Here is a 26,831-nt window from a genome sequence, read left to right as displayed (position 1 = left end):
GCGGGGTTCCGGCATCAGGTACATGCGATACCACGACCGTACTGACGACAGTACGATAGCACGGTGGTGGTGGAGCGAATGCACGATGGTGGCGGAGCGGAGGCACGATAACGAAGACACTAAACAATGACGGCATGGTGGTGGCTGAATGATGTTACGACAGCACGAAGACGAAGACGCGATATTACTGCACGTCTTCGTCATCAGTTCAGAGACCACCAATTCGAAAAAGTACATGGATCTTAATTACTGGGAATAAGGTAATGGTATACCTGGAAATAATCATGTAAACAAACCCAAGATGGGATTATTTTTTTCAAAACTGAATATTTTTTACTGCATTTACAGTATTTTATTAATACATTTTGACAAAATTAGCTACATTGTATGTGTAGGCCTATTGAAAAAAAGTTTTATGAAACGAATTTCTCCGGCCATACCAACGATGTAAACAGAGGGTCAACTCATTCACAAGAAAATTACTTAAATAAAGTATCGCTATTCAGATGTTTTTCGTCCGATAGTTTGGTGGAACTAAGATAGTTGTTGCAAAAAAATGTGATATGATATAAGTGTTTCGAATTATGGAAGGCCGTACACGCCATAATGTTATAACGGAAGTCTATAGGAAAACTGCTTCATCATCATTTGCTGTCGTGATATCGCGCATAGTCGCTACACCACAATTGCGTCTTCACTATATCACCATCGTGTCTTCGTGTTTTCGCTCAAATAATGTTGCGGTATCGTGTTTATCCGATGCAACAGAGATAGCACAATGACCCCTAACTGGACATCATATCACGGCAACGACACATACACTCTTCATCACTTTTAAGCTAGTAAACATTCAACTGAAAAGCCTGTCATGTTTCGAGAGCTCACTTTTTCTTATTCTTTCCATAAAAGACCAATAGATATCGCTTTTCTTTCGAGCCAGGGACTTTGCATAAAAGTGCCAATTGAACAAAAAGCTTTTTGAACGGTTGCCTTTGCATGAAAACTAACATTTCACCTAATCTCCTTTTTTCATTTTCTCTAAAAACCTTCTCAAAAATTATCTGTCCTTTTCATATACAGAATTTCAGACAGAACTTCGAAAAAGGTATACCCTGCTTGTTGCTATGAAAATCCTACCTACCACATGTCTTTGGCTCAGAGACAACAAAAACACATTCACTTTCAATCAGATATGACTGTCTTCACGGACAGATGCCTATGCGGGAATCAAATGAGTTTTATTTGAATTCTTTTGCAATAAAGATTATTTGATAACAAGTGTACTTACGTTTTGGAGGGTTCTCATGTGGTGCAACCTTAAACGTTCCCTCCAAATGCTGTTCATAATCAGACGCCGACGACGAGCTTGAGGACGACTCAGACAATGCCCCCGACGGCGAGTTTGTTGCAACCCGGCAGTATGCTAAGGTGTCTGTAATATATGGATAAAAAATGAATCGGTGACATTTGCAGTAAGGTGGAGGACTTAGTCCCTCGGCTCCCGGCGGAAGCGGAATCATTCCGACGAGTTTTGCTGTTAATGCCGTCGGTCGTATATTTACTCCTTTCTACAACACATGGGTACTAACAAATCAGTTATCGCGTACACATGAACAAAAATAAGAAGAGTTTAGTCCTTTTCCACATTTTGTTTCCATAAAATACAAATATAAACATCCTTCAGGATCACATTATGGGTCCAGTACAAAAAATAATCACTACACACAAATGTTTACAATAATTTACGCACACTATAGCGTAAACAAAGGATTTTTATTTTTTACTGTGTCGGCCAGACAGACAAAATACTCCGAAGTTCGACAGCTGAGTAGAAAATTACTACGTGCGTAAAAAACAAGTCGAAAATAGAACTCTGCGCTGCATTCCCATTGCGTTATACATACAGATGTAATTGTTAACGCGAGCTTCTCATTGGCTGGAACTAATCAAAAATTGTGAGAATCTGGGAATAAGATCTAAAAAAGAATTTCTAACTGATAAGCCTTGCGGGGGCATCTAGGTAGAGAAACATTTAGACAAAGATTTTAATGCAGCAAGTTATCTCTGTCAAAATACTTTCACTTCTATACGTATTATTGCAAGATTTTCGGAGCTTTACGGAAAATATATATAGCATTTACATCTCCAGAACGCCTGCCTGTCTGTCTGTTAATATGTCTGTCTGTCTGTCTCTCTTTCCCATTTTACTTTCCGTTCATATGCGTATATTTACTGTCGTAAAACAAATTTTGTTCCGTCTGTCCGTTCGTCCGTCTGTCTGTCAGTAGGTCGGTCCGTCTACGTCTATATCACTAGTACCTTCACTCAATCTGCAAAATAACGTCCCAATGTAAATAAAAAGTGCATCAAAACAAACAGAAAAATAAAATAAAATAAGAAAATAATGCATTAACAATTTGATAATACCTACACGGCATGCACCCGACTTATACCAAAAATGACATGTGTCATATGCCTCTAAATATAGATATTAAATAAATAAGCAGAACTAATAATACATGTATATTGTTATAAGGGAATTCCCCTTCCCAAACACACAGACTGTTATGCAAATTTGACAGGAGTGTACTCTTTCACCAATACAACCAAACTAACCCGGAACAAAATGGAACAATGAGGAAAAAGGAAGAAATTTTGATTGGTTCTTACTTATTTTCTGACCTCTATATCAACGACATACCCTAAATGGTTGAACAGACATGTTATTTACCTGGGGATGATAATTTACAAGTCTTCTTTAAGAAGAATTAAAGATAGAAACAGACACGTCAGTTTCGGTGAATTATAATTTTAAACCTATCTACCAGTACGTTTTTGTATATTAAACTGATTACAGTTTGAACACGCATTTTCAGATACCCGTAATGGCGTATATTTCGAAGTAAATAAAAATCGTTATTTAAAACGTGAGTCTTAAAAAGTCTGTCATTGTTTAGATAATACAAAATGAGCCGCGCCATGTGAAAACCAACATAGTGCGTCTGCGACCAGCATGGATCCATGCTGGTCGCAAAGGCACCATGTTGGTTTTCCCATGGCGCGGCTCAAATGCTTCCATTCATAAGCAGTTGTAAATAAAAAGTAAAACTGAAATGATAAATTACTGATCGTCCATGTAGTCTGTAAAGTACTTAGGAAAATCCTCTCTATAGAGTCTGTCAAGCAGCAGAAATGTTATACAAAACAGGAAGAATTTAGCTGCAAACTAACTCATAAAATTGGAATGATAATCATAAAATAGAAGAAATTTAGCTGTAAATTAACTCATAGAATTGGCATGATAACCATAAAATAGAATGAATTTAGCTGCAAATTAACTCATACAATTAGTTATGATACATGTAATCATAAAATAGAAGGAATTTAGCTATAAATTAACTCAAGAAATTGATATGATAACCATAAAATAGAATGAATTTAGCTGCAAATTAACTCATAAAAATGGAATGATAATCGTAAAATAGAAGAAATTTAGCTGTAAATTAACTCATAGAATTGGCATGATAACCATAAAATAGAATGAATTTAGCTGCAAATTAACTCATAAAATTAGTTATGATACATGTTATCATAAAATAGAAGGAATTTAGCTATAAATCAACTCATGAAATTGGTATGATAACCATAAAATAGAATGAATTTAGCTGCAAATTAACTCATAGAATCGGCATGGTAACCATAAAATAGAATGAATTTAGCTGCAAATTAACTCATAAAATTGGCATGATAATCATGAAATGGAAGGAATTTTGCTGTAAATTAAGTATAATAACCATTAAATATGACCTTAACTAATACTGATTTATGATTTTTGTCATTTAATATATTATGTTGCAATATTTTTTAAAACTTTTTATGCTCATGTCCCTTTAAAATATTTATGTATCTGACTTAGTTAAACTTTACTTATAAAATAGAATGGTAAGCAAAAACTTCTTACCACTTAAGTCACGACCTTTCAAATTCATTTAAATTCGCTTAATATCTTTAAAATAATATTATATCTACAAACATATGCTTTAAATTTAGAAATAAACTAAAGTAAGAAAAAGGCAGAGGCAGGTTTTTGTATAGAATGCAAAGCTCTACCTAGAATTCGCCCCCGTTAACACCTTTTTTTCTATTTCCGGCCCGAACTGCGGCGGATCCGGTTAATACCCACGTTATGCGACTCGCTTTTAAAGGTTTGTCTCGACAAAAAAGGCGCTCTGAGGATGTAATTTGATGAATTCCCTAAGTTATTATTATTGATTATCGAAAGTCATTGAATCCCCAAGAAAAAAGTGAAAAAGTATGGCTCTTTACAAGCGCAAAATAGTTAATATTCCCACAAACTTATGAGGGACATAATATACATTTATACAAACTACTGGCACCGCCCACGTCAATGATTGCAAATTCCGGGTGGTATAAACTATTACAGAAGTAAACACGACAAAATCTAGTGACAGATATTTCTTTGTGTTATGCGTTCCGACAGCATCTTGGAATTTCCACACTAATCAACAATCACGTTGTATTTACATTATTTTGAGTGTTTCGTACTTGACATTCGTCCCTCGAGACGGCTAACAGCTGTTCAAATTATGTAATATGCCTAAATGGTACTTTATAAATTATACATACTGGAGGCAAAGACTGGATTTTTGATGGAACGTTTTGACGCTAAACTGAAGATCAGTCTCGATGTCTCCTTAAAACTTAAGTGAGATATACGTGTATCACTTATTTATGTTCACACTTGAGGTTTAAAACGAGCGTACCCGGTTCTCAACCTCATAAGCCGTATTTCAGACCCGGATGCTAAGGCCAGAAAGTTAGATTCCTACGCCCAAAATTATTTTAATACGGCAGATAAAAAAATGGATTTTCCGAATACATATTGTACGTGAAAACATAAAATCCCTATTTTGTTGATATTTCAAGTTAACACAGAGATTCTACAACTTTCATCAAGAATTTCTGCAGAAAATAATGTACATGTACTGCCGAAAGTAGATGGAATTTGTAAAAGAAAGCATGGAAGGATCTCAACTAGTATCAAGCTCACTTTAATGGACAGTTTATAAGAATGTTCATCATGTATAATATAAATGATAAAGTTTAAAAAATCAATGAAAAAATATAAAGGTATTGGTATTTAACACCGTTTAAAGGTATACAATTTCAGCAATACAACAGTGGTTATCCTGACTGACACGTTCGCCGTATGTAACTGGCAACTTCATTATTTGATCCTCTATTCAAAACACCACTGAGAAACAAACGCACCTCTCCAGAATTTCGATCGTGGAGCGAACTCGCAGCCTCCCGACTCATAAACTGCGGACTAACCGGTAAGAATTAGAAATAACAGTAACCAGTATTAAAACTTGATTTGTTACTTTCAAAACGATAACAAAATTCTTCATCCAATAACTTATTTCGGGGTCACACCAGTTATGATGGCCTCACGGTCGGGCAGACCCTAAAATAAATTGAATTAAAAAAAAACTCATTAAAATCACTAATCTAGAAAAAACGTTCCAAAATACTTGAGTATTATACATGTATTACACTTAAGTAATCTAGAAACGCATTTAGAATTTCCTTTGCCTTAATTTCTAGATTCTTATAAAATTCTTTATTTCGTATCGAATAACTGACTGATTACTCATGAAATCTCAACAGAAGCATGTCACGATTTTGTGCGCGTTTTCTGGTGCAAGTCGTCTGCATGGTAACCATTTTATGAAAAATGCCTTCTTATCTAATCGGAGCACATTGCGAGCTCATGTTTTGATCTACCGTTAAACGTGTGCTTATTTTTAGAGGATAAATAAATAAACTAGAAGTCTGTATGACGTGCATACATTTGGTGTAAATATACAAAAATAATTTTGGAAATTGTCAACGTTTATGACACCATCTAGATCGCCGTAATGATATAAATTAAGGTAGTGTTTCACATCCGGATTCATTCTTTCTACAATACCTCGAGTTTTCTTGGAACATCATAACAAACTAAGAAAAGTAATCAAATAAAAAGCAGAGTCGTGGGCTTAATTTTTTCTATACTGATTTGAAAATAGATACCTCAAGCAAGTTTTCATAAAGGTAGTATATGAGAAATGATTACGATTTTGATGAATTTTCGCAAAGAGAAAAATCCTATGAAACTGTTGTAATTTACCTACTTCCTATGTTATGGTCAAAACCGTTGCACTTAATTTTTATTTATCTATCAATGACTCAAGAAAATCCCAAATTTGACGCTGATTTTACGACATAATTTGGCACTATTTCACATACACACAGTTTAGTATTCACTGTTTGTTTAGAACGACAAAAGCGGTGCTAATATCACAGTTAACCAGTAAACACAACTAGATGCCCACGGGCAACATGTCGAGCCCGTCAAGTGTCAAAAGGACTGGGAGTTGCACACGACACTCCGTCTCATTGAGACAAACATTTATGCCAAATAAAAAAAAGATTGCAAAAAGTTACAATATAAGTTATTTGTAGTAACAACAAAGGGCAGTAAATCTTAAAAAAATCTGAGTCCACACAAAAATCCTTACCAGTAGAGATAGGTCAAAATACACCTCAAAATTGGATGTAACATGCATGTTATACTACAGAAAAGTGGTCTTGATTTTTCCCTACGACCAGTAATAAAAAAAAGTTACAATATAAGCTATTTATAGTAACAACAAAGGGAAGTAATTCTAGGTTCTTGCGCATGACACTCCGTCCCATGATGGTGAACAATTGTGCCAAGTTACATCAAAATCCCTCTATGCATGAAAACAATGCTCCGGACAAAGTCATTCCTGTATCTGACCTTTGACCTCTGAGTGTGACCTTGACCTAAGACCGAAGGACCTGGTTCTTGCGCATAACACTCCGTCTCATGGTGGTGAACATTTGTGGCAAGTAACATCAAAATCCCTCAATGCATGAAGAAGAAATACTCCGGACAAAGTTGTCATTCTTGTATCCTTTGACCTCTAAGTGTGACCTTGTCCTTAGACCTAGGGACCTGATTCTGGCGCATGACACTCCCGTCTCATGATGGCGAACAATTGTGCCAAGTTACGTCAAAAGCCCTCCATGCATGAAGAAGAAATGCTCCGGACAAAGTCATTGTTGAATTTGACCTTTGATCTCTAAGTGTGACCTTGACCTTTGAGATAGGAACCTGGGGTTTGCGCATGACGCTCCGTCTCATTGAGATTAACATTCATGCCATATATAAACAAGATTGTTCCATGCATGTCAAAGTTATGGTCCGGACAAATAAACCGGACGGACGCACGCACGGACGCATGCACGCACGTACGCACGCACATACACCGAACAGCCATTTGGACAACTATGTCTTCGCTTCCGCAAGCGGGCTCGACAAAAATTGCATTGAGCGCAAAACTATTGAATCTATACAGTTACAATTGAGCGCAAAACTATTGAATCTATACAGTTACAATAGTTTCGCGCTCAGCCCATGATTTGTAATTTGTTTTACGTTTTTCGTATTTCCCAGATAAATAACGCGGTACAAACGTGCAGAATTACCTTAAGTCCTAATAATAATGGATTCCTATAGGAATGCGCTAGATATCTAATAGTTTCTATAGTGACTGAGACAATATTTCTCAAGATATACAGTGACGTCAAGCGGCTACAAGGAGAACGAGGCCAGCGACATAAGTACAGTGTCCTAAGATTACACCAACGTCAGTAGACGATTACACGGCAACATGAACCTTCTATTAAAGTGACATTACAACATCAACAACATAGATGCACATCGAAATGTAGGAGCCTTTTCGAAATGTCATGGGAAAAACATAATAATTACTTAGTAATGTCTATTATTTTAAAATCGTGCTATTGCTTAATTAAGTTATTGTTATTTTATGTTGATTTTTTTTCTATAACAATGTATTTATAGCTAAATTATACTATGGTTAGAAGTATTTGTCTGCAGTTCTTATTTTAATCACACAAATATGTTTTTTTTTTCTTTTTAAGCACGATATAATGAACTTAAGTATTTCTTTAAAGTATATTTCTTATTTCTATACTTAGTTTTCTGTAAAATTTTGAATTGTTATTTTGATCTATAAAATAGCCATATACGGTTCTGATATAGATGAAAAACTCAACATTGAAGACGATTAAAGGGGGGAAAAGTATTTGAAATAACAGACTTAGCTAAGCAATTATTTAAGTTTTTCACGAAATTGGGGCCAGGACAACCTCATCCTTGGCGAGAAAATATTCACTACAGAGAGCACTTGAACACAAAACCAGCACCAGCGGGAAAATACGAGAGCCTTGGGTTACAAAAAGACAACACGAAAGCGAAATAAACATATCTGCGGAAATGACCAGACTCCATTCTGCCAGACCTACATCTACGTCTCGATTAAACTCAATGAAACTAATATAATAAGTTTTTAAATCGCGATAAAATGATAACAATATCACATACTTCACACGATTTCTCTTTCAAGAGACCGGTTATCATATCTCATTCATATTTATATCATCTGTTATCAATTGATAATTTCCTGCTGTTGTCAACTTCTTACATGTTATTAATAATATAACCTCTAAAAAAATGAAAGAGCAGACAAGCGTAAACTGTTCGAAATCAGCATTTTAAATCTTTTATGCGATAGCCTAAAAAGCAAGTCCTTGTCACTGCTTATTTTCTATATGCCATACCTATCCACTCCTCTCACCCCATACTTAAATAAATTGTATGAATCTACTTTTCCTTTCATGAAATTTTATTTCGCTTAATTTACCTGTGAGGTGTAAGTTTAAATAAATATTACGCCGCTGGGAAGATTTTAAAATCGAACAACCAGCAAAGGGAAGAGTTCGGACTTTCAATCAAGAGGTCGCGAGTTCGACCTGCGAGATGGTGTATAATTTAGGTTCGCTGTAGAGTCCTGTGTCCTTCATCTCTTTCTCTTGTGGACAAATTTGTACTTGCAAAGATCCAGATAACTAAAATACTGTTCAAAACAGAAGAATATAAAACCAAAGTGTTTAAAACAAAATAGTTTTTTTACAGTTTAATACATTAACATTAATTAATTAATATTAATCTCTTTCATCATATATATGCTTAATTTTGAGACTATATCGACTGAATTTATTTTGTTATTTACATTACTATAGTATAAAGAACAATAAAGAACTTGTCTGAATTGGTCATAAAGACAAAAGCCCTTTTTTCTCACCTCTCATTGCATTGTCCTTGTGTTGAAATAATAAAAAATCCGTGGGAAAAACACTTGTCTAAATGCTTAAAATATCCAAGAAATATTATTTCCTTATAAAACTATTTTTAATCTATTTTGAGCCAAATATAGAGATTAATAATTTAGTGTCCACTATGTTATTTTTAAAAACTTTTCTGATACATGTACACAAAATAGCCAGGTCATCGCAAATTAGATACGATAAAATTACATTCCGATCGCCTTAGTGTGATCAAACTGGTGGATTTGCAATAAAATTCAGGAAGTTTTGCCGCAAAATAAGGTTAACGTTTGAAAGTCATAAACTTCCCTTCAGGCATATAGCTATACGCACTAAGACAGAGTGATATATAGTAACCTGTATCTGTGTTCAATTGAGGAAAATTAATTCATTAAAAGAGATAGTCAGATTAATAAGGGCTTGTCACAAGTTCACAACGCTTTTTGAATTCTTTGAAAATATGCTATATTTGTACACAGTTAATGAAACTATATTTTGCAACGTGATAAAACTGTTTCAGTTTGCAGTCTCACTAATGAAAAGGTAGGGGCAAGGTGTACTAAGAAAATGTTTGTTGCTAATATATACCGTTTCAGAATCTTTGACCCTTACCCTGCTAAATTTCTAAAATGGACTGATCCATCATTCAATTTGAGCAGTACCACTTATTATTTGAAGGGGTGTTCACTGAAAATTTACTAACTGAATAGCGAACAGCGCAGACCATGATCAGACTGCACAGATGTGCAGGCTGATCTTGACCTGCACTGGTCGCAAAGGCAGAATCACTTGCCGCCAGCAGCCGGGCTAAAGGTTAATTAATTTGATAACCAATATCACAATAAATAATCTGAGTTTGATATGGATATTTTGAGCAAAAGGGATAAATATTTACCAGACAATCTAAACTTGGAAATTTAATTTGCTAGGGACTGGTAGGTTACTAATTTTAGCATATTCAAAATTCCAGATAAAAATGATTTTAAAAAATGTGGTTTATAAATTATGAAAATAATGCACGCAGGGGCACCTAGGGTCTTCCTCCACCACCAAAGCTGGAAAGTCGCCATAATATATGTAATATTATTTAATATATCAAAAATTCTGTATTCAGATTAAACTTGTTATATCTTGTGCATCGATTGATATCAAAGTGACAAAACACCAACATTTCAGAAGTTGTCGTGGCCGAGTGGTTAAGGACTAGAAATCCATTGGGATCTTCCCGCGCAGGTTCGAATCCTGCCGACAACGTATATTTTAGTCTTTACATACGTTGATAATACCGACCACGTAAATATACGTCCTTGACAATATATAAATATAGTAAAAACTCGATAATTTGTATTTATTCACAAACAATTATCGCCGATATCATAACGTCATATGTCATACAGTTCAAAATATTTATATACAATGTTTACAAAATTGGTAAAATCATTTTGTGATAAAAGGGCAAGGCAACCATGGTTTTACTCAAAACAATGTAATTTGTGATTCATCTATAGCAGAGAGAAAACATTAAATGTTGCAAGGCATTATCAACTGGTCAGTTACACAGAATCTGAAAATAACATAAGCTGTTTGTAAAACACGTATGCCCGCCATGATGGGTTGTCCCATTTTCAGTCCCGTGATCATTATGGCATTGACCTTTGACCTACTAATCCCAAACACAATAAGGGTCATTAACTTCGTAAGCCCAATCAGGCTATCAAGTTTGAAGATAATGAGTCTAGTGGTTCTCAAATTACTGAATGGAAACTGTTTAAAAGGTTCAGGCTCCTGTGACCTTGACCTTTGATATACTGACCCCAAAAACAATAGGGGGTCTTCTACTTCATTAAGCCCAATCATGCTATCAAGTTTTAAGTTCTTGGTCAAGTGATTCTTAGGTTACCATGAAGAAATAGTTTTCAAAGTTCAGGTTCCTGTGACATTGACCTTTAATCTATTGATCCATGAACACTAGAGATCATTTACTTCATAAGCCCAACCATGCTATCACGTTTGAAGGTTCTGGATCAAGTGGTTCTGAAGTTATTGAGGGGGAACCGTTTTCAATGTTCAGGTCCTTGTGACATTGACCTTTGACCTATTTACCCCCAAAACAATAAGGACAATCAACTTCATTAGCCCATTCATGCTACTAAGTTTGAAGGTTCTGGGTCAAGTGGTGCGGAAAGCGTTTTGAAGGTTCAGACCTATGTGACCTTGACTTTTGAATTACTAACCCCTCAAAACATTAGGGGTCATCTACTTCATAACCCAATCATGCTGTCAAGTTTGAATGTTCAGGATCAAGTGGTGCGAAAAGCGTTATTGGGCGAATTTTTCTTAAGGTTCAGGCCCCTATGCCCTTGACCTTTGACCTACTTACCCAAACATGTTAGGGATCATCTACTTTATAAGCCCAATCACGCTACTGGGTTTGAAAATTCTGGGTCAAGCAGTTCTCGGGTTACTGCGCGGAAACCGTTTTTCAAGGTTTCGGTCCCTGTCACCTTGACCTTTGACTTACTTATCTCAAAAACAATAGGGATCATCTACTTTATACGCCTAATCATGCTATCGAGTATGAAGGTTTTGAGTCAAGTGGTTCACAAGTTATTAGGCGGAAACCGTTTCCAAGGTTCCGGCCACTGAGACCTTGATCTTTGACCACAAAAACTATAAAGGGTATCTACTTGATAAGCCTAATTAGTAATTATGCTACTAATTCTGAAGGTTCTTGGTCGAATGGTTCTCAAGTTGTTGAGCCGAAACCGTCCGCTCTACTGACAGACTGACCGGTGCGTCTGACAGGTGCAAAGCAATATACACTGGCTTCTTCGAATGGTAGGGGGTTGGGGGGCTTATAAAGTGTTTTGGGTATAGGGGATAGCTAACAAACTTTCGACGCATTCCAATTCATAGTACGTAGTTTTTTCCCCTGTATTTCAGAAGGAAAAAAGTTTATTCTTTCAAAACATTCAGCTTTTAATAAAAATTCATGCGTTTTTTCTTTCATTGCCATAGTTTACTTACGCGTAAGGAATAGCTTTAGTCATTTTTTAATTATTAGTTATAAAACCCTTATCTAAACAAACTTCCAAGGATTGTTTTACTATAAATCAGAATAATAAAGTATAATCTTCTTGAAAACATTCAGCTTTTTTTAACTTCTTTCAAATAATTTTCTTTCACTGATTTTTTTTCATACACATCAATTTAGTTAGTAACGGATAGCTTTGATTTTCGTATGATCATGATGACATATGAAAGATTACAAAACGAGCGCAAATGTAAAGTGTTTATCAAAATGTCAATCTGAATGAAAAGAACAATTCATCTAAATGCAAAAAAAATATCAAGATATTCTCTATACCTAAAATCTGCTATACCCTAAAGCACCGTAGAAGAAAAAAATTGCCTAAAAGCAAAAAGTAAGATCAAAGAAGATGATAAGTAGCATCTGTGGTGAAAACCTATGAAACTTTCTTAAACACAAATCTGTAGCTCTGACATGTTATTTAGTGCGAAGTGTCTTTGTTAATACAGCTTTCCCTAATAAATTATTGTTAAACAAGAGTGACAAATGCCCCCGAAGCGTGCCCATGACTGCTACAGTTGTCTGTGCAAAATATGCCAGAATAGGTTAGGTATGAATCATTTTGTGACCTTGGCCTTGACCTGAAAGACCCGGGTTATAAGCATGACACACCTTCTCAATACGGTAAATATTTGTGTCAAACTATTTTAAAATCCCTTGATAAATGACAGAGTTATGAACCAGACAAGAAACAGACCATGTTAGCCTTTGAACTCTAAGTGTGACCTTGAACTTGGAGCTAGGAGTCTGGGTCTTGCGCATGACAGTCACCTCATTATAGGGAACATTTGTGCCAAGTAATATTTAAATTCCTTGATGAATGGCAGAGGTATGGACCGGACAAGAAAAGAAACAGACCATGTTAACCTTTAACCTCTAAGTGTGACTTTGACCTTGACCTTGGAGCTAGGGTCTTGATCTTGCGCATGACACGTCGTCTCTTTATGGGGAATATTTATGCAATCCCTTGATGAATGGCAGAGTTATAAGCCGGACACGAAACAGACCATGTTAACCTTTAACCTCTAAGTGTGACCTTGACCGTGAAGTAAGGGGTCTGGGTCTTGCGCATGACACGTCGTCTCAATATGGTAAATATTTATGCCAACTTATTTTAAAATTCCTTTATGGATGACCCGGACAAGAATTTACACGGACGCACGGAAGGACGCACAGACAGTGCGATTTTAATAATATGCCCATAAAAAGAAAAGAAATGGGATCAGATAATACGATGTAAGGCAACAGCTATGCGGAAGTAAAAATTAGAATCTCATCGGAGATATTCCCTTTAAGTATCTGATATCCGATATCCTTTCATATTTTTTTTAAATAATAGTATACGTAACAAAGAGTGCAACATATTTCAGCAGTTCTCTCTATTTTGTTACATTTTTAAAGGTATATATTATGTTATGCAACGCAACGCACCTAGTTTAGAACATTATATACAGAGACGTTTTACTTTCTTTACACATTGCATGAATAATAAATGCGAGTTTTACAATTCTTGTTCAACGCGTTTTATACATTAAAGATACCTTTCTAGCACATGTAAGCTTTTTCTTGCGAATCATCAAAAAATATTCTTTTTAACCTATAGCAGACAATTCGACCGACTTTTTCCATATTGGAAACGACTTAATGTCAAAATATCATGAATGTAGATTCTAATTTTGTCAAAAATATGACCTGATATTATTTCAGTCCAACGACGTCAAACATGATTGTGTTTCTCACATATTACTTCATTTGTTTAAGAAATTATATAGATCTATCTCATTTTGTGATTTGTCGACGAATAGAATCATTGTTTTGAGTTGAGATGCGAAGGAATTAGAATCTATATCACGAGGGCGCAGCCCGAGTGATATAATAATACGCATCTGAAAGATAAACAATGATTTTATTCAAGAGCAAATCACTAAATGAGATATATTATTTCGATTCTGACACGTTACCAAGGATTTTAAAGTACATCCTTGACAACATCCATTAAATATTTGCCTGTTGTCTGTTGGTTTCTATTCAAGCGCGCCGCTATGCCGTTTTGACGCTATGACGTAATAGTTGTGACGTCAGAAAAATGAATTTAACGAAGCCGACGGAAAGCATGACGGTATGAAACGATAAAATCACTGTTTGTGCATCATACGTAATAGTTATAGTATGTGTGAGAGTGTCTTACCAGGATATATCAGAGCTAGGGGTACATCGAGGGTATTTTTCTCTGCACATATCGTCGAGGCCGGTAGGCCGAGACAGATATGTGAAGAGAACAAGAGATCACAGAGTGATCTTGGCGCCCACCAATGTGCCATTTTTGAGTGTTCCAAATTTCAAGACTTACTGACTAGCTCAAGGTCAAATTTCATTTCCGTACACAACACTATGCATGTGGTCCAAATTCGAAAGCTGTAGCTTGAGAAATGTGAAAGTAGGTCACTAGATCAATCTTAAGGTCAAAGTTTAATTCGGTACACAAAACTATGCAAGTGGTCCAAATTTGAAGGCTGTAGCTTGAGAAATGTGAAAGTAGGTCACTAAGTCAAAATCAAGGTCAAATTTCACTTCAGAAACAAATGTATGCATGTAGTCCAAAATTGAAGCCTTTACCTTCAAAAATGTGAAAGTAGGTCACTAGGTCAGTGTCAACGTCAAAGTTTGTTTCGGTACACAATCCTATTCATGTGGTCTAAATTTGAAGCCTGTAGCTACAAAAATGTGAAAGTAGGTCACTAGGTCAATCTTCAGGTCAAAGTTCATTTCGGTACACAAAACTACGCAAGTGGTCCAAATTTGAAGGCTGTAGCTTGAGAAATGTGAAAGTAGGTCACTAGGTCAATGTTTAGGTCAAAGTTTGTTTCGGTACACAAAACCATGCATGTGGTCTAAATTTGAAGCCTGTAGCTACAGAAATGTGAAAGTAGGTCACTAGGTCAAAATTAAGGTCAAAGTTCATTTCGGTACACAAAACTACGCAAGTGGTCCAAATTTGAAGGCTGTAGCTTGAGAAATGTGAAAGTAGGTCACTAGGTCAAAATCAAGGTCAAATTTTATTTTGGAATACAGAACTATGCATGTGGTCCAAATTTGAAGCCTGTACATTCAAAAATGTGAAAGTAGGTCACCAGGTCAATGTAAAGGTTAAAGTTTGTTTTGGTACATAAAACCATGCATGTGGTCCAAATTTGAAGGCTGTAGCTTGAGAAATGTGAAAGTAGGTCACTGGGTCAAAATCAAGGTCAAATTTCATTTCGGAACACGAAATTATGCCTGTGGTCCAAATTTGAAGCCTGTACCTTCAAAAATGTGAAAGTAGGTCACTAGGTCAATGTCAAGGTCAAAGTTTATTTCAGTGCACAAAACTATGCATGTGGTCCAAATTTGAAAATTGTAGCTACAGAAATGTGAAAGTAGGTCACTAGGTCAAAATCAAGGTCAACTCATGTCAAGGTTCATCTTGCCACTCAAAACCATACATGTGGTCCAAATTTGAATGTTGTAGGTTATTGACAAGAAGTTTTTAAAAGCTTTTCCCTATATAAGTCTATATGAACCATGTGACCCCAGGGCGGGGCCATATTTGACCCTAGGGGGATAATTTAAACAAACTTGGTAGAGAACCACCAGGCGATGCTACATTACAGTATCAAAGCCCTAGGCTTTGTGGTTTGGACAAGAAGATTTTCGAAGTTTTTCCCTATATAAGTCTATGTAAACCATGTGACCCCCGGGGCGGGGCCATATTTGACCCTAGGGGGATAATTTGAACAATCTTAGTAGAAGACCACTAGATGATGTCACATACAAAATATCAAAGCCCTAGGCCCTGTGGTTTTGGACAAGAGGTTTTTCAAAGTTTTTCCCTATATAAGTCTATATAAACCATGTGACCCCCGGGGCGGGGCCATATTAGACCCCAGGGAAATAGTTTCAATCATCTTGGTAGAGGACCACTAGATGATGCTTCATACCAAATATCAAAGCCCTAGGCTCTGTGGTTTTGGGCAAGAAGATTTTCAAAGTTTTTCCCTATATAAATCTATGTAAATTATAGAAATAAACAAAGGGCCATAACTCACTCATAAATTGTTGAACCAGTCTGATTTTCAGGGGGACACAACTAGGGTACCAATACATCATTCTGACAAAGTTTGGTCAAAATCCCCCTGGTAGTTTCTGAGGAGATGCGATAACGAGAAATTGTTAACGGAAGGACGGACGGACGGACGGACGGAAGGACGCCGGACCACGGACGCAGAGTGATTTGAATAGCCCACCATCTGATGATGGTGGGCTAAAAATAACGAGATGTACCCCTAGCTCTGATATATCCTGGTAACACACGAGCACTACATATTATAACTGTTTTATCGCATAGTTTATCATTAAAATTTATATATTATTTTCATTTAAATTTGTTTATTATTATTTTTACTATTTTGCTTCCCTTTCTGCTCCTCGCTGACTGAAACACTAAAACTTCTGTTTTAGAAAATGTGTTCCCCAGATAAAAGTACCCAACAAATTTCTGCATTGGTTTTAAATCTTTGCATTTCATTGGCCAGATATATTGTAAAACTTGTTGTTTTGTTTGTAAAAAAAAATCAAAGAAAAAGAAACATTTGAGAAATCTCAGAATTTCATATATTTCATGTATTTCTGAATTTGGCAATAACTATCAAGTTTTTGAAATATTCTAGTTTATTTATTCTTTTACTTTATAAATGTAGGTGTTTGTGACAATTCTTTCTCTGTGAACTGTAAATTGGAGCTAAAATCATATTTTCTTTGAAAGGAAAAAATTATACTCCCTTGATAGGACCTCAATAGAGAAAAAGTGTTCCGATATATATCGGAACAGTTTTACTGTGCTGATATATATTGGAACACTTTTTTATCTTATGAAACTCCATAGAGATTTCCGTGTTGATATATATCGCAACAGTTTTGTAAGATATCAGCACAGTTTTGTAGTAATAATGTGTGTTACTATGTATAACATGCTGCAAAGATCAAAGGAAAATTGCCGCACTATGCGATAATTTATATGTAATGGCGTCAAACAACGCCATAGTGCCGGTCTGAAATTGAACAGGACACAAAACAGGCAAATATCTGTTGGATGTTCTCGTGTATGTAGATCTCGTACAATGATTTTCTCTTGAAGACATCCACATGCTCCTTGTGCCCTCGTGATATAATTCCTACAGTTATGATAATCTAAAGGATATAGCCATTTTTTCGACCTACGTACTGTTAAGCAAGATTTATGGAACTTTTCCCATCAGGTCACTTCATGATGCCAAGGGCTAGTGTCAGCCCTGAGACTGTGTCAAAAATCAAAACTCTGCAAATCTACATTATCAAGCCTGATATCTCCCTTTTCAATACAGCGTTACATAAGGAAATTCTGGCATTCAAAAGCCTGAAATCGTGTAGTGTTAGAAGACTTAATGTTAGTTCCAAACGTTTCTGAAAAACACTCAAACCGCACTCAATCCGTGTACTGAAAATCGTGAGGGAAGACCCCCAAACACCTTTTGCATTTCCAGACCGAAACTGATATTAATCATTTCACCGTATTTTGCTGTTAAACAAACCCCAAGAAACCACCCCATACCCCGCCCTCTACCCTTCCCCACCAAATGAAAAGAATCAGTTAAAACACGCTCATGGTAAAACAATAAAATAACGCAATGGTATTAGAACCGTAATAGAGTAGCTCCTTTTGAAGGGTACTCAATTCCCATGACTGAAATTTTTCAGAGGGGCGTAGGTTCAAGCCCCACTCGGACCAATTTGTTTCCCCTTATTTTCATTTTTTTCTAGTAAGGTTTTACTTTTTCAAGACTTATTATTGATTTATTGTACAAAAGTGGAAATTTTTCATTTGATAAGCGATTTCTTGCTGTTCAAAGTGAATTTACCTCTGAAAAAGAAGGGGCAGAGTTACACATCTTTAAAAATACTGAGTTTCATTCGGTAAAAGTTCTCTATTTTGCCTTTACTCTTTAGATTACATATTGTAGAAGGAAGGTAGATAGGTTTTACTTCTGTCCCAAGGTTATTTTTGAATGAAGTGAGCATAATTTAAAACAGCCCCACAGGACTCGACCTTAATTTTTCAATGTTGGAGTTAGAATTCTGTCTCATTAAATACGTTTACTTGAGGCACCTTAGAAAAAATGATATTGACAGTTTTATTTTGGTTATATTATTGTTTACCAATAATTTGATGTTTCTTTTATCAAAATTAATGGTATAATGAATTATATGCAAACGACATCCCTTTGAAGTTTGTCTCTATTTGAGGTTGATTGAGGTTGAGGAAATGTCATAAATTATACAAAATTTATATATAAAAAAACAAACAAAAACGGCACGATAAAAGTTGTTTAAAAATTGCAACACAGTGCGAAACACGGTCAACTTTAAGAATATACCAAGCAAATGCCATTTTGTAAACATTACTATTAAGGGTCCAATACCTTTTGTTATTGTTCATTTGTTTTTACTAAATATTGGGTATGGAATCTTAATAGATTACAACACACTCCCCTTTCGTCTCTCCCATATGAGTGCAGTCCACAACGTCCGCAAAATACCAAAGTGTAACCCATTTCACCCCGAATCGGACAAAAAACATATATTTTAACTTGCAATGCGTTATCATTACCAGAACTCGGGTTGATTCTTTTAATGCGTTGCTACCCATGTCCTCATTATCGACGGCTTATGAACACGAAAGACAGAAAATCCCCGGGAATCCGCAACAAGCTGAAGTGGGCAGGGGTGGGAACAGAGTCGGGTAGTACAAAGATGTCAACATAGTAACAATAGTTGCAGAAACGGTCACTTGTAAAAATAATGTAAGAGTAAAATTTAAAATTAAAATAAATATAGTACATTTACTGTACTAATCTGCAATTGACATTTTTGCAAAATTCTGCCATCTGTAGACTGTGTACTAGTTGCCGTGGCAGAGTGGACTATAAATCCACTGGGATCTTCTCGCGAAGGTTCGAATCCTGTCGACAAAGCTCATTTTTCAATTGTTCAAAACCTGCCAGTTGACCCAGAATTTTCTTACCACAGCACATTAATTTTGTTAAAATAACAGAAATGTCGTTACATTAAAGCATATACCTGGTAATATTGAACAGCTGGTCCCAGAGTAGTTCTAAATATTGTTCCAAAACCCGCCAGCTGACGCAGAAAAATTTCTTATAACCTTTCCACAAAACATTTCATCAAATAAAAGAACATATTGCTACATAAAAGCACAAACATTGTACTATTCAAACATCTGGTCACAGAGTAGTTTCAAATTTACCTTTTCAACAATTACACCCTAAATATAACTGTCCAAAAAATATTTCTATTTTCAAAATTGCCAAAAAATCCCAACAACACGGTAATATAAAATACTAACTACTTACAGTATGCTGGAACCTGATCATACAAGTTGTCGTGGCCGAGTGGTTAAGGCGATGGACTAGAAATCCATTGGGATCTTCCCGCGCAGGTTCGAATCCTGCCGACAACGATAATAATTTTAGCTCCATTATTCCAAACACCGCCAGTTCATGCAGAAAATTACAATTTTCCAACAATAGAAAATAACTCTCAGTAATGTCCAAATTTACCTTTTCAATGACAGAAGCTAAATATTACTGTCAAGACAACATTTCTATTCTATTTTCAAACCTGCCAACGATTTCAGGCTACAACAACACAATTGTCAAGAAAACCTCATGAAAACCTAACAACCTAACAGTGTGTATCAGTATGCACCTTAACATACATGTTGTTGCGGCCTAGTGATTAAGATCGATTGGGATTTTCCAGTGCAGGTTCAAATCCTACCGACAACGATTACTTTTAGCTCCATTGTTCCAAAACCCGCCAGCTGACGCAGGAAGATGTACTTGTAACTATTCCATAGCACATTTGATAAAATAAAAGAAAAAATAGCGCTACATTAAAGGCACACTCCTGGTACCATTCAAAGATCTAGTCCCAGAGTAATAGCTTTTCAATATTTATACCCTTAATATTTCTGTCCAGATTTGAATTTCTGGCCGCAAAAACACAATATAATTATGTAAACCTAAATATCTAACAGTATGTTTGCTTTTGAACATGCAAGGTATCGTGGCCGAGTAGTTAAGGTGATGGACTAGAAATCCATTTGGATCTTCCCGCAAAGGTGCGAATCCTGCCGATAACGACCATTTATAAACTCGCAGAAAAGTATCAAACCGCTACGCTAAAGCACATACCTGCATGGAACCGTTCAACATCTGGTTCCTGAGAAATTTCCAAATTTACCTTTACAATGATAACCGCCTTTCTATTCCTGTATTCGGTTTTCAAAACTGCCAAGACTTTCAGGCCACAACACAATTATCATGTAAACCTAACAGTATGTAGGCACCTAAACATACAAGTTGTCGTGGCCGAGTGGTTAAGGCGATGGACTAGAAATCCATTGGGATCTTCCCGCGCAGGTTCGAATCCTGCCGACAACGATTCATTTTAGCTCCATTGATCCAAAACCCACCAGCTGACGCAGAAAAAGTACTTATAACTTTTCGATAGCACATTTCATCAAATAACCGGAACCTGGTACTATTCAAACATCTGGTCCCATAGTACTTAGTTTCTTTATCTTTTCAATGATTACACCCTAACTATTACTGTCCAGACAGTATTTCTATTCAATATCCGGCCACAGCAACACAATAATATGTAAACCTAAATACTAACCAGTATGCGGGAGCCTGAACATGCAAGTTGTCGTGGCCGAGTGGTTAAAGGCGATGGACCAGAAATCCCACGCAGGTTCAAATCCTGCCGACAACAGTATTTTAGCTACATTGTTCGAAACTCTGCCAGTTGACGCAGAATTTTTTTTATAATTTTCCCGTAAAAACTAAAAGTATTGCTACGTTAAAGCAGATACCTGGAACCGTTCAACATCTGGTCCCGGAGAAATTTACCTTCCCTAAATATTACTGTTATTCTGTTTTCATTTCTGACCACAACACAAAAATGATGTACTAGTAATCCTAACAACTTAACAGTATGCTGGCGCTTAAACATGCAAGTTGTCGTGGCCGAGTGGTTAAGGCGATGGACTAGAAATCCATTGGGATCTTCCCGCGCAGGTTCGAATCCTGCCGACAACGATCATTTTGAGCTCCATTATTCCAAACCCCGCCAGTTCACGCAGAAAATGTCGCTCAATATCTGGTCCCAGAGAAGTTTCCAAATTTACCTTTTCAATGATAGAAGCTAAATATTACTGTCAAGACAATATTCTATTTTCGATACTGCCAACGATTTCAGGCTACAACCACAGAATTGTCATGAAAACCTAACAGTATGAACATGCAAGTTGTCGTGGCCGAGTGGTTAAGGCGATGGACTAGAAATCCATTGGGATCTTCCCGCGCAGGTTCGAATCCTGCCGACAACGCTCATTTTGAGCTCCATTATTCCAAACCCCGCCAGTTGACGCAGATTACAATTTTTCAACAATAGCAGAAAATACCGATCAAAATCTGGTCCCGGAGAAGTTTCCAAATTATCTTTTAACTGCCAACGGTTTAAGACTACAACAATACAATAATCACGTAAACCTACCAACCTAACAGCATGATGGCACCTTCACATACAAGCTGTGGTGATGGATTACCCAGTGCCATTCAAGATCTAGTCCAAGAGTGGTACATTTTTCATGATTACACCCTAAATATTACCGTCGAGATAAAAAAAAAACTGCCAAAAAAATTCTGACAAAAGCAACACAATAATATATAATTCTACAACCGAACAGTATGCTTGTGCATTCACATACATGTTGTCGTGCTCGTGTGGTTAAAGCGATGGACTAGAAATCCACTTAGATCTGCCCGCGCAGGTTTGAATAATGCCGACAACGATCATTTTTATGGCACTGAATGAGTTACAACATGTGTCATATTTCGCCACGGCCGTCTATAAAACGCCGGAGCTGCCTTATGTTGGATGAATACGAGGTATTTTCTTTATCTAGAGTAGTATCTTCTCAAGATCTTGTAATGTCTTGTTAATCACTGTTACCATGTTGAGCTGCAATACTATCATGTCTAATGTATGTACTATTTTCTCAAAGCAACATGCTATCATGTCCAATTAAAATACTGTCTTGTCTGAGTGACGTACTATTTTGTGAAACGACCATCCTTTTTTCTCAAGGTAACATGCTATCATGCCCAGTGTGCATACTATCTTGAGCATCTTCTCAGAGTGTCGTACTATTTTGTCAAACGACCATGACAAGATAGTATGTTCACTGGACATGATAGCATGTTACTTTGAGAAAATAGGACATTTGTTCAACAAATAGTACGTCACTCTGACAAGATAGTATATACACTGGACATGATAGCATGTTACTTTGAGAAAATAGGATGGTCGTTTAACAAAATAGTACGTCTGACACTCTGACAAGGTAGTAAGTTACTTTGAGAAAATAGAATGGTCGCTTAACAAAATAGTATGTCACTCTGGCAAGATAGTATGTTCACTGGACATGATAGCATGTTACTTTGAGAAAATAGGATGGTCGTTTGACATAATAGTTCGTCACTCTGACAAGAATCTATGTTACTTAGAGAAAATAAGATGATCGTTTAGCAAAATAATACATCACTCTGAAAAGATAGTATATACACTATATGATAGCATCTTACTGTGAGAAAACAGGATGGTCGTTTGACAAAATAGTCCGCCACCCTGACAAGAAAGTACGTTACTATGAGATAACAGGAAATAGTATGTCAGTTTGACAAGATAGTACATGTATTATACAATGGCCATGATAGCATAAGATAGTCGTTAAACAAAATAGTACGCCACTCTGACAAGATAATATATACACTGGACATGTAGTATTGAGAAAATAGGATGGTCGTTTAACAAAATAATAAATCACTCTGACAAAATAGTATATACGTTAGACATGATAGCATTGCAAGTCAACATGATAACACAGCAAATAACAACACATTGAGAAGATACTAATCTAAATAAAGAAGATACCTCGTATTCATCTAACATAAGACAGCTCTGGCGTTCCATAGCCGTCTACGGACTAGAAACAATTTAGGATATTTTTGCTCAGATTGAAATCTTACAAACAACGATTTCTCCATTTCACACATTTTGAAATCTGATAGTATAGTCAACTGTATAGGGAATTTAAGCTACATATGAATAGCTTGGTAAGGTATGAATAGTGCGGGGGAGTACGGAATGCAGTTTTGTGGCTTTCTGTATACACAGTATTGAATTATATAATATCAAATATCTGATAAACTACATACCATAAATATTTCTAAGGCCAACCTCCCGGAACCAGACGCTACTGACCTATATTTATTCATAAGTTTTTTTCAGACATAATAGTCAGTCATTTTAGTGACAGCCAAGCATTAACATATTAATAGCTTAGTTTTATACAGAACACATTCAACATGTGCATTCAATCTTGCTCTGCTATTTACGTAAAAATGTAAAATGTCCGTATTCTTGCCGATTTTCTGAGAAGTCATCGTCATCAGTATAATACACAAGTTTCAGTGCATACGCATTTTTATAAAAAAAAACAACACTTTCATTGAGGAGCGCTTATTCTATTAAAGGCTGATGACCACTCGACCACTGTCCGGGAGACGATATGTATATGGAATTTTCTGGACCACGTTGGAAATATTTTAATGTTAGACTTAAACCAAATAACAGTATTTAATGTAGTATTAATTATCAAAATATACCCGGCATATTCTAAAATTTGGCCTGACCTAGCCTGGCCCGATGAGCTTTTTATCGGCCGGCCGGTTCAGGCCAAGTCAGACCAGACCATACATTTCAACTTTGTAAAAAGTGATAGCGAAGATTAATAGAACATGTCCCATACTTTCTTCGTCTTTAATATCACTTAGCGACAATGCCTTGCAGTGTACTCAAGTTTTATATATTTCGTTTTTACGTTAAAAGTCTCTTTCTGTTATTACAAGTAGGCATATTTACTTAATTTTGATGCAGATAGAATTATAATTGTGTTGCTTTTTAAAGGGTAGGCATATAACACGCTTTCCTGTACTTCCCTAAAGTTTTTTTAGGGGTTGTTGGGATGGGGTTGGGGTGGAGAGGAGAGGGTTTTGTGCCCGGTTTACAACATTAAAAGTTTATCCCTTATATGTTGCCTGGATATCAAATTCTTGTCAAAGTACTACACAATCTTTTATATGCCACCAGGAAGGTCTAATACGTATCAGTTGTTCCAGATGCCACCAAGGAATAATCTGTTCACGATATGTTATTTAATTCAGGCTCCTGATATGAAGGCGAGATTGGCTAGCTAAATATTATGTTGTCGTTATGTAATAAGGTTATTAATTATTATCATTAACATTGATTGTTATTATTATTATTATTATTACATATGGACTATCAAATGATGTCATTCATTGATTACTAAAACATGTAAAGTGTGACTATATATAAGTACAATCATGCTATGAATCACAATATATATATAGTATATAAATCACTTACTGTGTTCCAGATTGTTTATCAATGAAACCCACTGTCCAGTGAGGTCGAACAAAGGTAAAATAATTGTAAATGTATAGATCTACAAGCACGTGAACAAAAACCGTGATTATTTCGTGACCTATATAATAAATAACATCAAAAATAGAATCTAGTGATCGCTGATTAAACTGTCCGCTATCTAGTCATCGTGATCAATTATTTCAAATCGTTAATCCATAACTTGGCACAGATTATTGGGAAAAAAAGGTAAATTTTGTGGACACTCCCGGAAGTTCTTTATTTACATTTGGAAAATACCCTGCTACGTCATTGTTACGTCAGACGCTTAACTTCCGTATTTAGAAAAGGACACTCCTATAAAAGCGTGAGAAAAATACCGACCACAGCCAATCAAATTTTACTATAGTTTTACGCGCCACTACTTGTACTTTACGAATATCTCGTAGTAACTAATACTGGTGTAAAAATCCAAAATATGTATTGATTCGTTTGCTTTAAGGTCTATTCAATATGTTGATTAAAAAGGTGCCTCACGAAAAATGAAGTCAGTTAAATAGAAAGATAGACTAGATCTAGATCTAAATAAATTTATAACAAAAAAAATTTAAACAGCCTTTAACCCCAACAGTAGGCCTAACTCTTAAAATAATGAACGTAGCAAAATTCGTGTTTACAAGTTTTTATTTCTGATTTGCTTTTTTTCTGATGAAGTTCAGAAATAAAGATCTCCGAAATGTTCATTCGACTGATGGATATTGCATCAGGTGTTGGCGTAAATAAGCGTTAACGTGAAACATCTCGCTTACTGGAGTAGTAGGCTTATCACGGTCTCAAACTAAATAATCGACCGAGTAGCTTTTATCAGGGGTCAAAAGCTTTGAATGGCTAAATTTTGTCAGTTACTGACATTAGAGGATTAATTTCTTGTTTTGCTGTTCTGCCATCAAGTTTCCCTTTTTTTGTTGGGTTTAACGTCGCACCGGCACAACTATAGGTCATATATGGCGACTTTCCAGCTTTGGTGGTGGAGGAAGACCCTAAGTGCCCATCCGTGCTTTATTTCATTACGAGCGGGCACCTGAGTAGAACCACCGCCCTTCCGTCTAGATGGGTTCCTCACATGAAGAATTCAATGCCCAGAGTGAGGCTCGAACCCACATCGATTAGGGGCAAGTGATTTGAAGTCATCGACGTTAACCACTCGGCCACGGAGGCCCGCCATCAAGTTTCAACAGGAATAGGAGAGTGTGGTAAAGTGGGGATGGCTCTTAAGGCTGTCACATTATCTGTGTTACATAAACAGGAATTTGCTAAGTACCTAGTTTTTAATATATCAACATTGTGGTTACCTTAAAAGGAAGCGCAATGTCCAAATAAGTTCAATATTTGACAGGATTTACAAAACTAGGCCTAAATAAATTGATAAAGAAACCACAACACTTACTGGTGATCCATTTAATTTTCTTCACAATACTTATCTCATCATCGAAAGATAGTTAATCAATAAAAAACTTCCTTCTAACAACAACCTAAAATAGGTCAAAACAAAGTTTTATTTTCCTTTGTATTTTTATCAGCTTCTTTAAGGTAACTGGGGCGAATAATAAATCTCCTCTTGTTAACGAATTTCTAAAAAAAGATTTTTACAAATTTGGAAATCTCTACAGAGATTCGCATGAACAACTGAACTCCTATTTGGGCCGTTTGGTTTTGTTTGTTTTTGGATTTAACGCCGTTTTTTTTTTCAACAGTACTTCAGTAATGTAACGACGGGCAGTTAACCTAACCAGTGTTCCTGGATTCTGTACCAGTACAAACCTGTTCTCCGCAAGTACACATGAATAAT

At 36.1% G+C, this 26,831-nt stretch overlaps 1 protein-coding gene and 5 non-coding genes across 10 annotated transcripts in view; 5 read left to right on the top strand and 1 right to left on the bottom strand.

Annotated features, from left to right (window-relative positions):
• Positions 1 to 25,271, bottom strand: part of LOC128547935 (ETS domain-containing protein Elk-3-like) — a 32,670-nt gene extending 7,399 nt beyond the window's left edge. The window contains exons 1-2 of one of the 5 annotated variants that reach the window (XM_053521839.1): positions 24,986 to 25,271; positions 1,289 to 1,432 (exon numbers count right to left, since the gene is read on the bottom strand). Coding sequence is in view for 2 of the 5 variants with exons in the window: in XM_053521838.1 (XP_053377813.1) it covers positions 1,289 to 1,432; positions 9,261 to 9,267 (151 nt within the window). In the remaining 3 variants the exon portion in view is untranslated. Of the gene's footprint in view, positions 1 to 1,288; positions 1,433 to 2,141; positions 2,291 to 2,427; positions 2,556 to 9,260; positions 9,400 to 24,985 lie in introns of those variants that run through there. The other 4 variants (XM_053521838.1, XM_053521837.1, XM_053521842.1 and 1 more) reach the window with 4 other exon arrangements.
• On the top strand, positions 19,844 to 19,925 carry Trnas-aga (transfer RNA serine (anticodon AGA)). The gene has a single exon. It is a non-coding gene; the product is annotated as a tRNA-Ser (tRNA).
• Positions 20,829 to 20,910, top strand: Trnas-aga (transfer RNA serine (anticodon AGA)). The gene has a single exon. It is a non-coding gene; the product is annotated as a tRNA-Ser (tRNA).
• Positions 21,175 to 21,244, top strand: Trnas-aga (transfer RNA serine (anticodon AGA)). The gene has a single exon. It is a non-coding gene; the product is annotated as a tRNA-Ser (tRNA).
• On the top strand, positions 21,489 to 21,570 carry Trnas-aga (transfer RNA serine (anticodon AGA)). Its single transcript has one exon. It is a non-coding gene; the product is annotated as a tRNA-Ser (tRNA).
• Positions 21,779 to 21,860, top strand: Trnas-aga (transfer RNA serine (anticodon AGA)). The gene has a single exon. It is a non-coding gene; the product is annotated as a tRNA-Ser (tRNA).
• Positions 25,272 to 26,831: the final 1,560 nt, after the last annotated feature.

Source organism: Mercenaria mercenaria, chromosome 13 (genome assembly GCF_021730395.1).
Source record: "Mercenaria mercenaria strain notata chromosome 13, MADL_Memer_1, whole genome shotgun sequence".
NCBI classification, from domain to species: domain Eukaryota; kingdom Metazoa; phylum Mollusca; class Bivalvia; order Venerida; family Veneridae; genus Mercenaria; species Mercenaria mercenaria.
The sequence above is the reverse complement of the archived record's forward strand: the minus strand, read 5'-3'. Positions and strand labels throughout refer to the sequence as shown.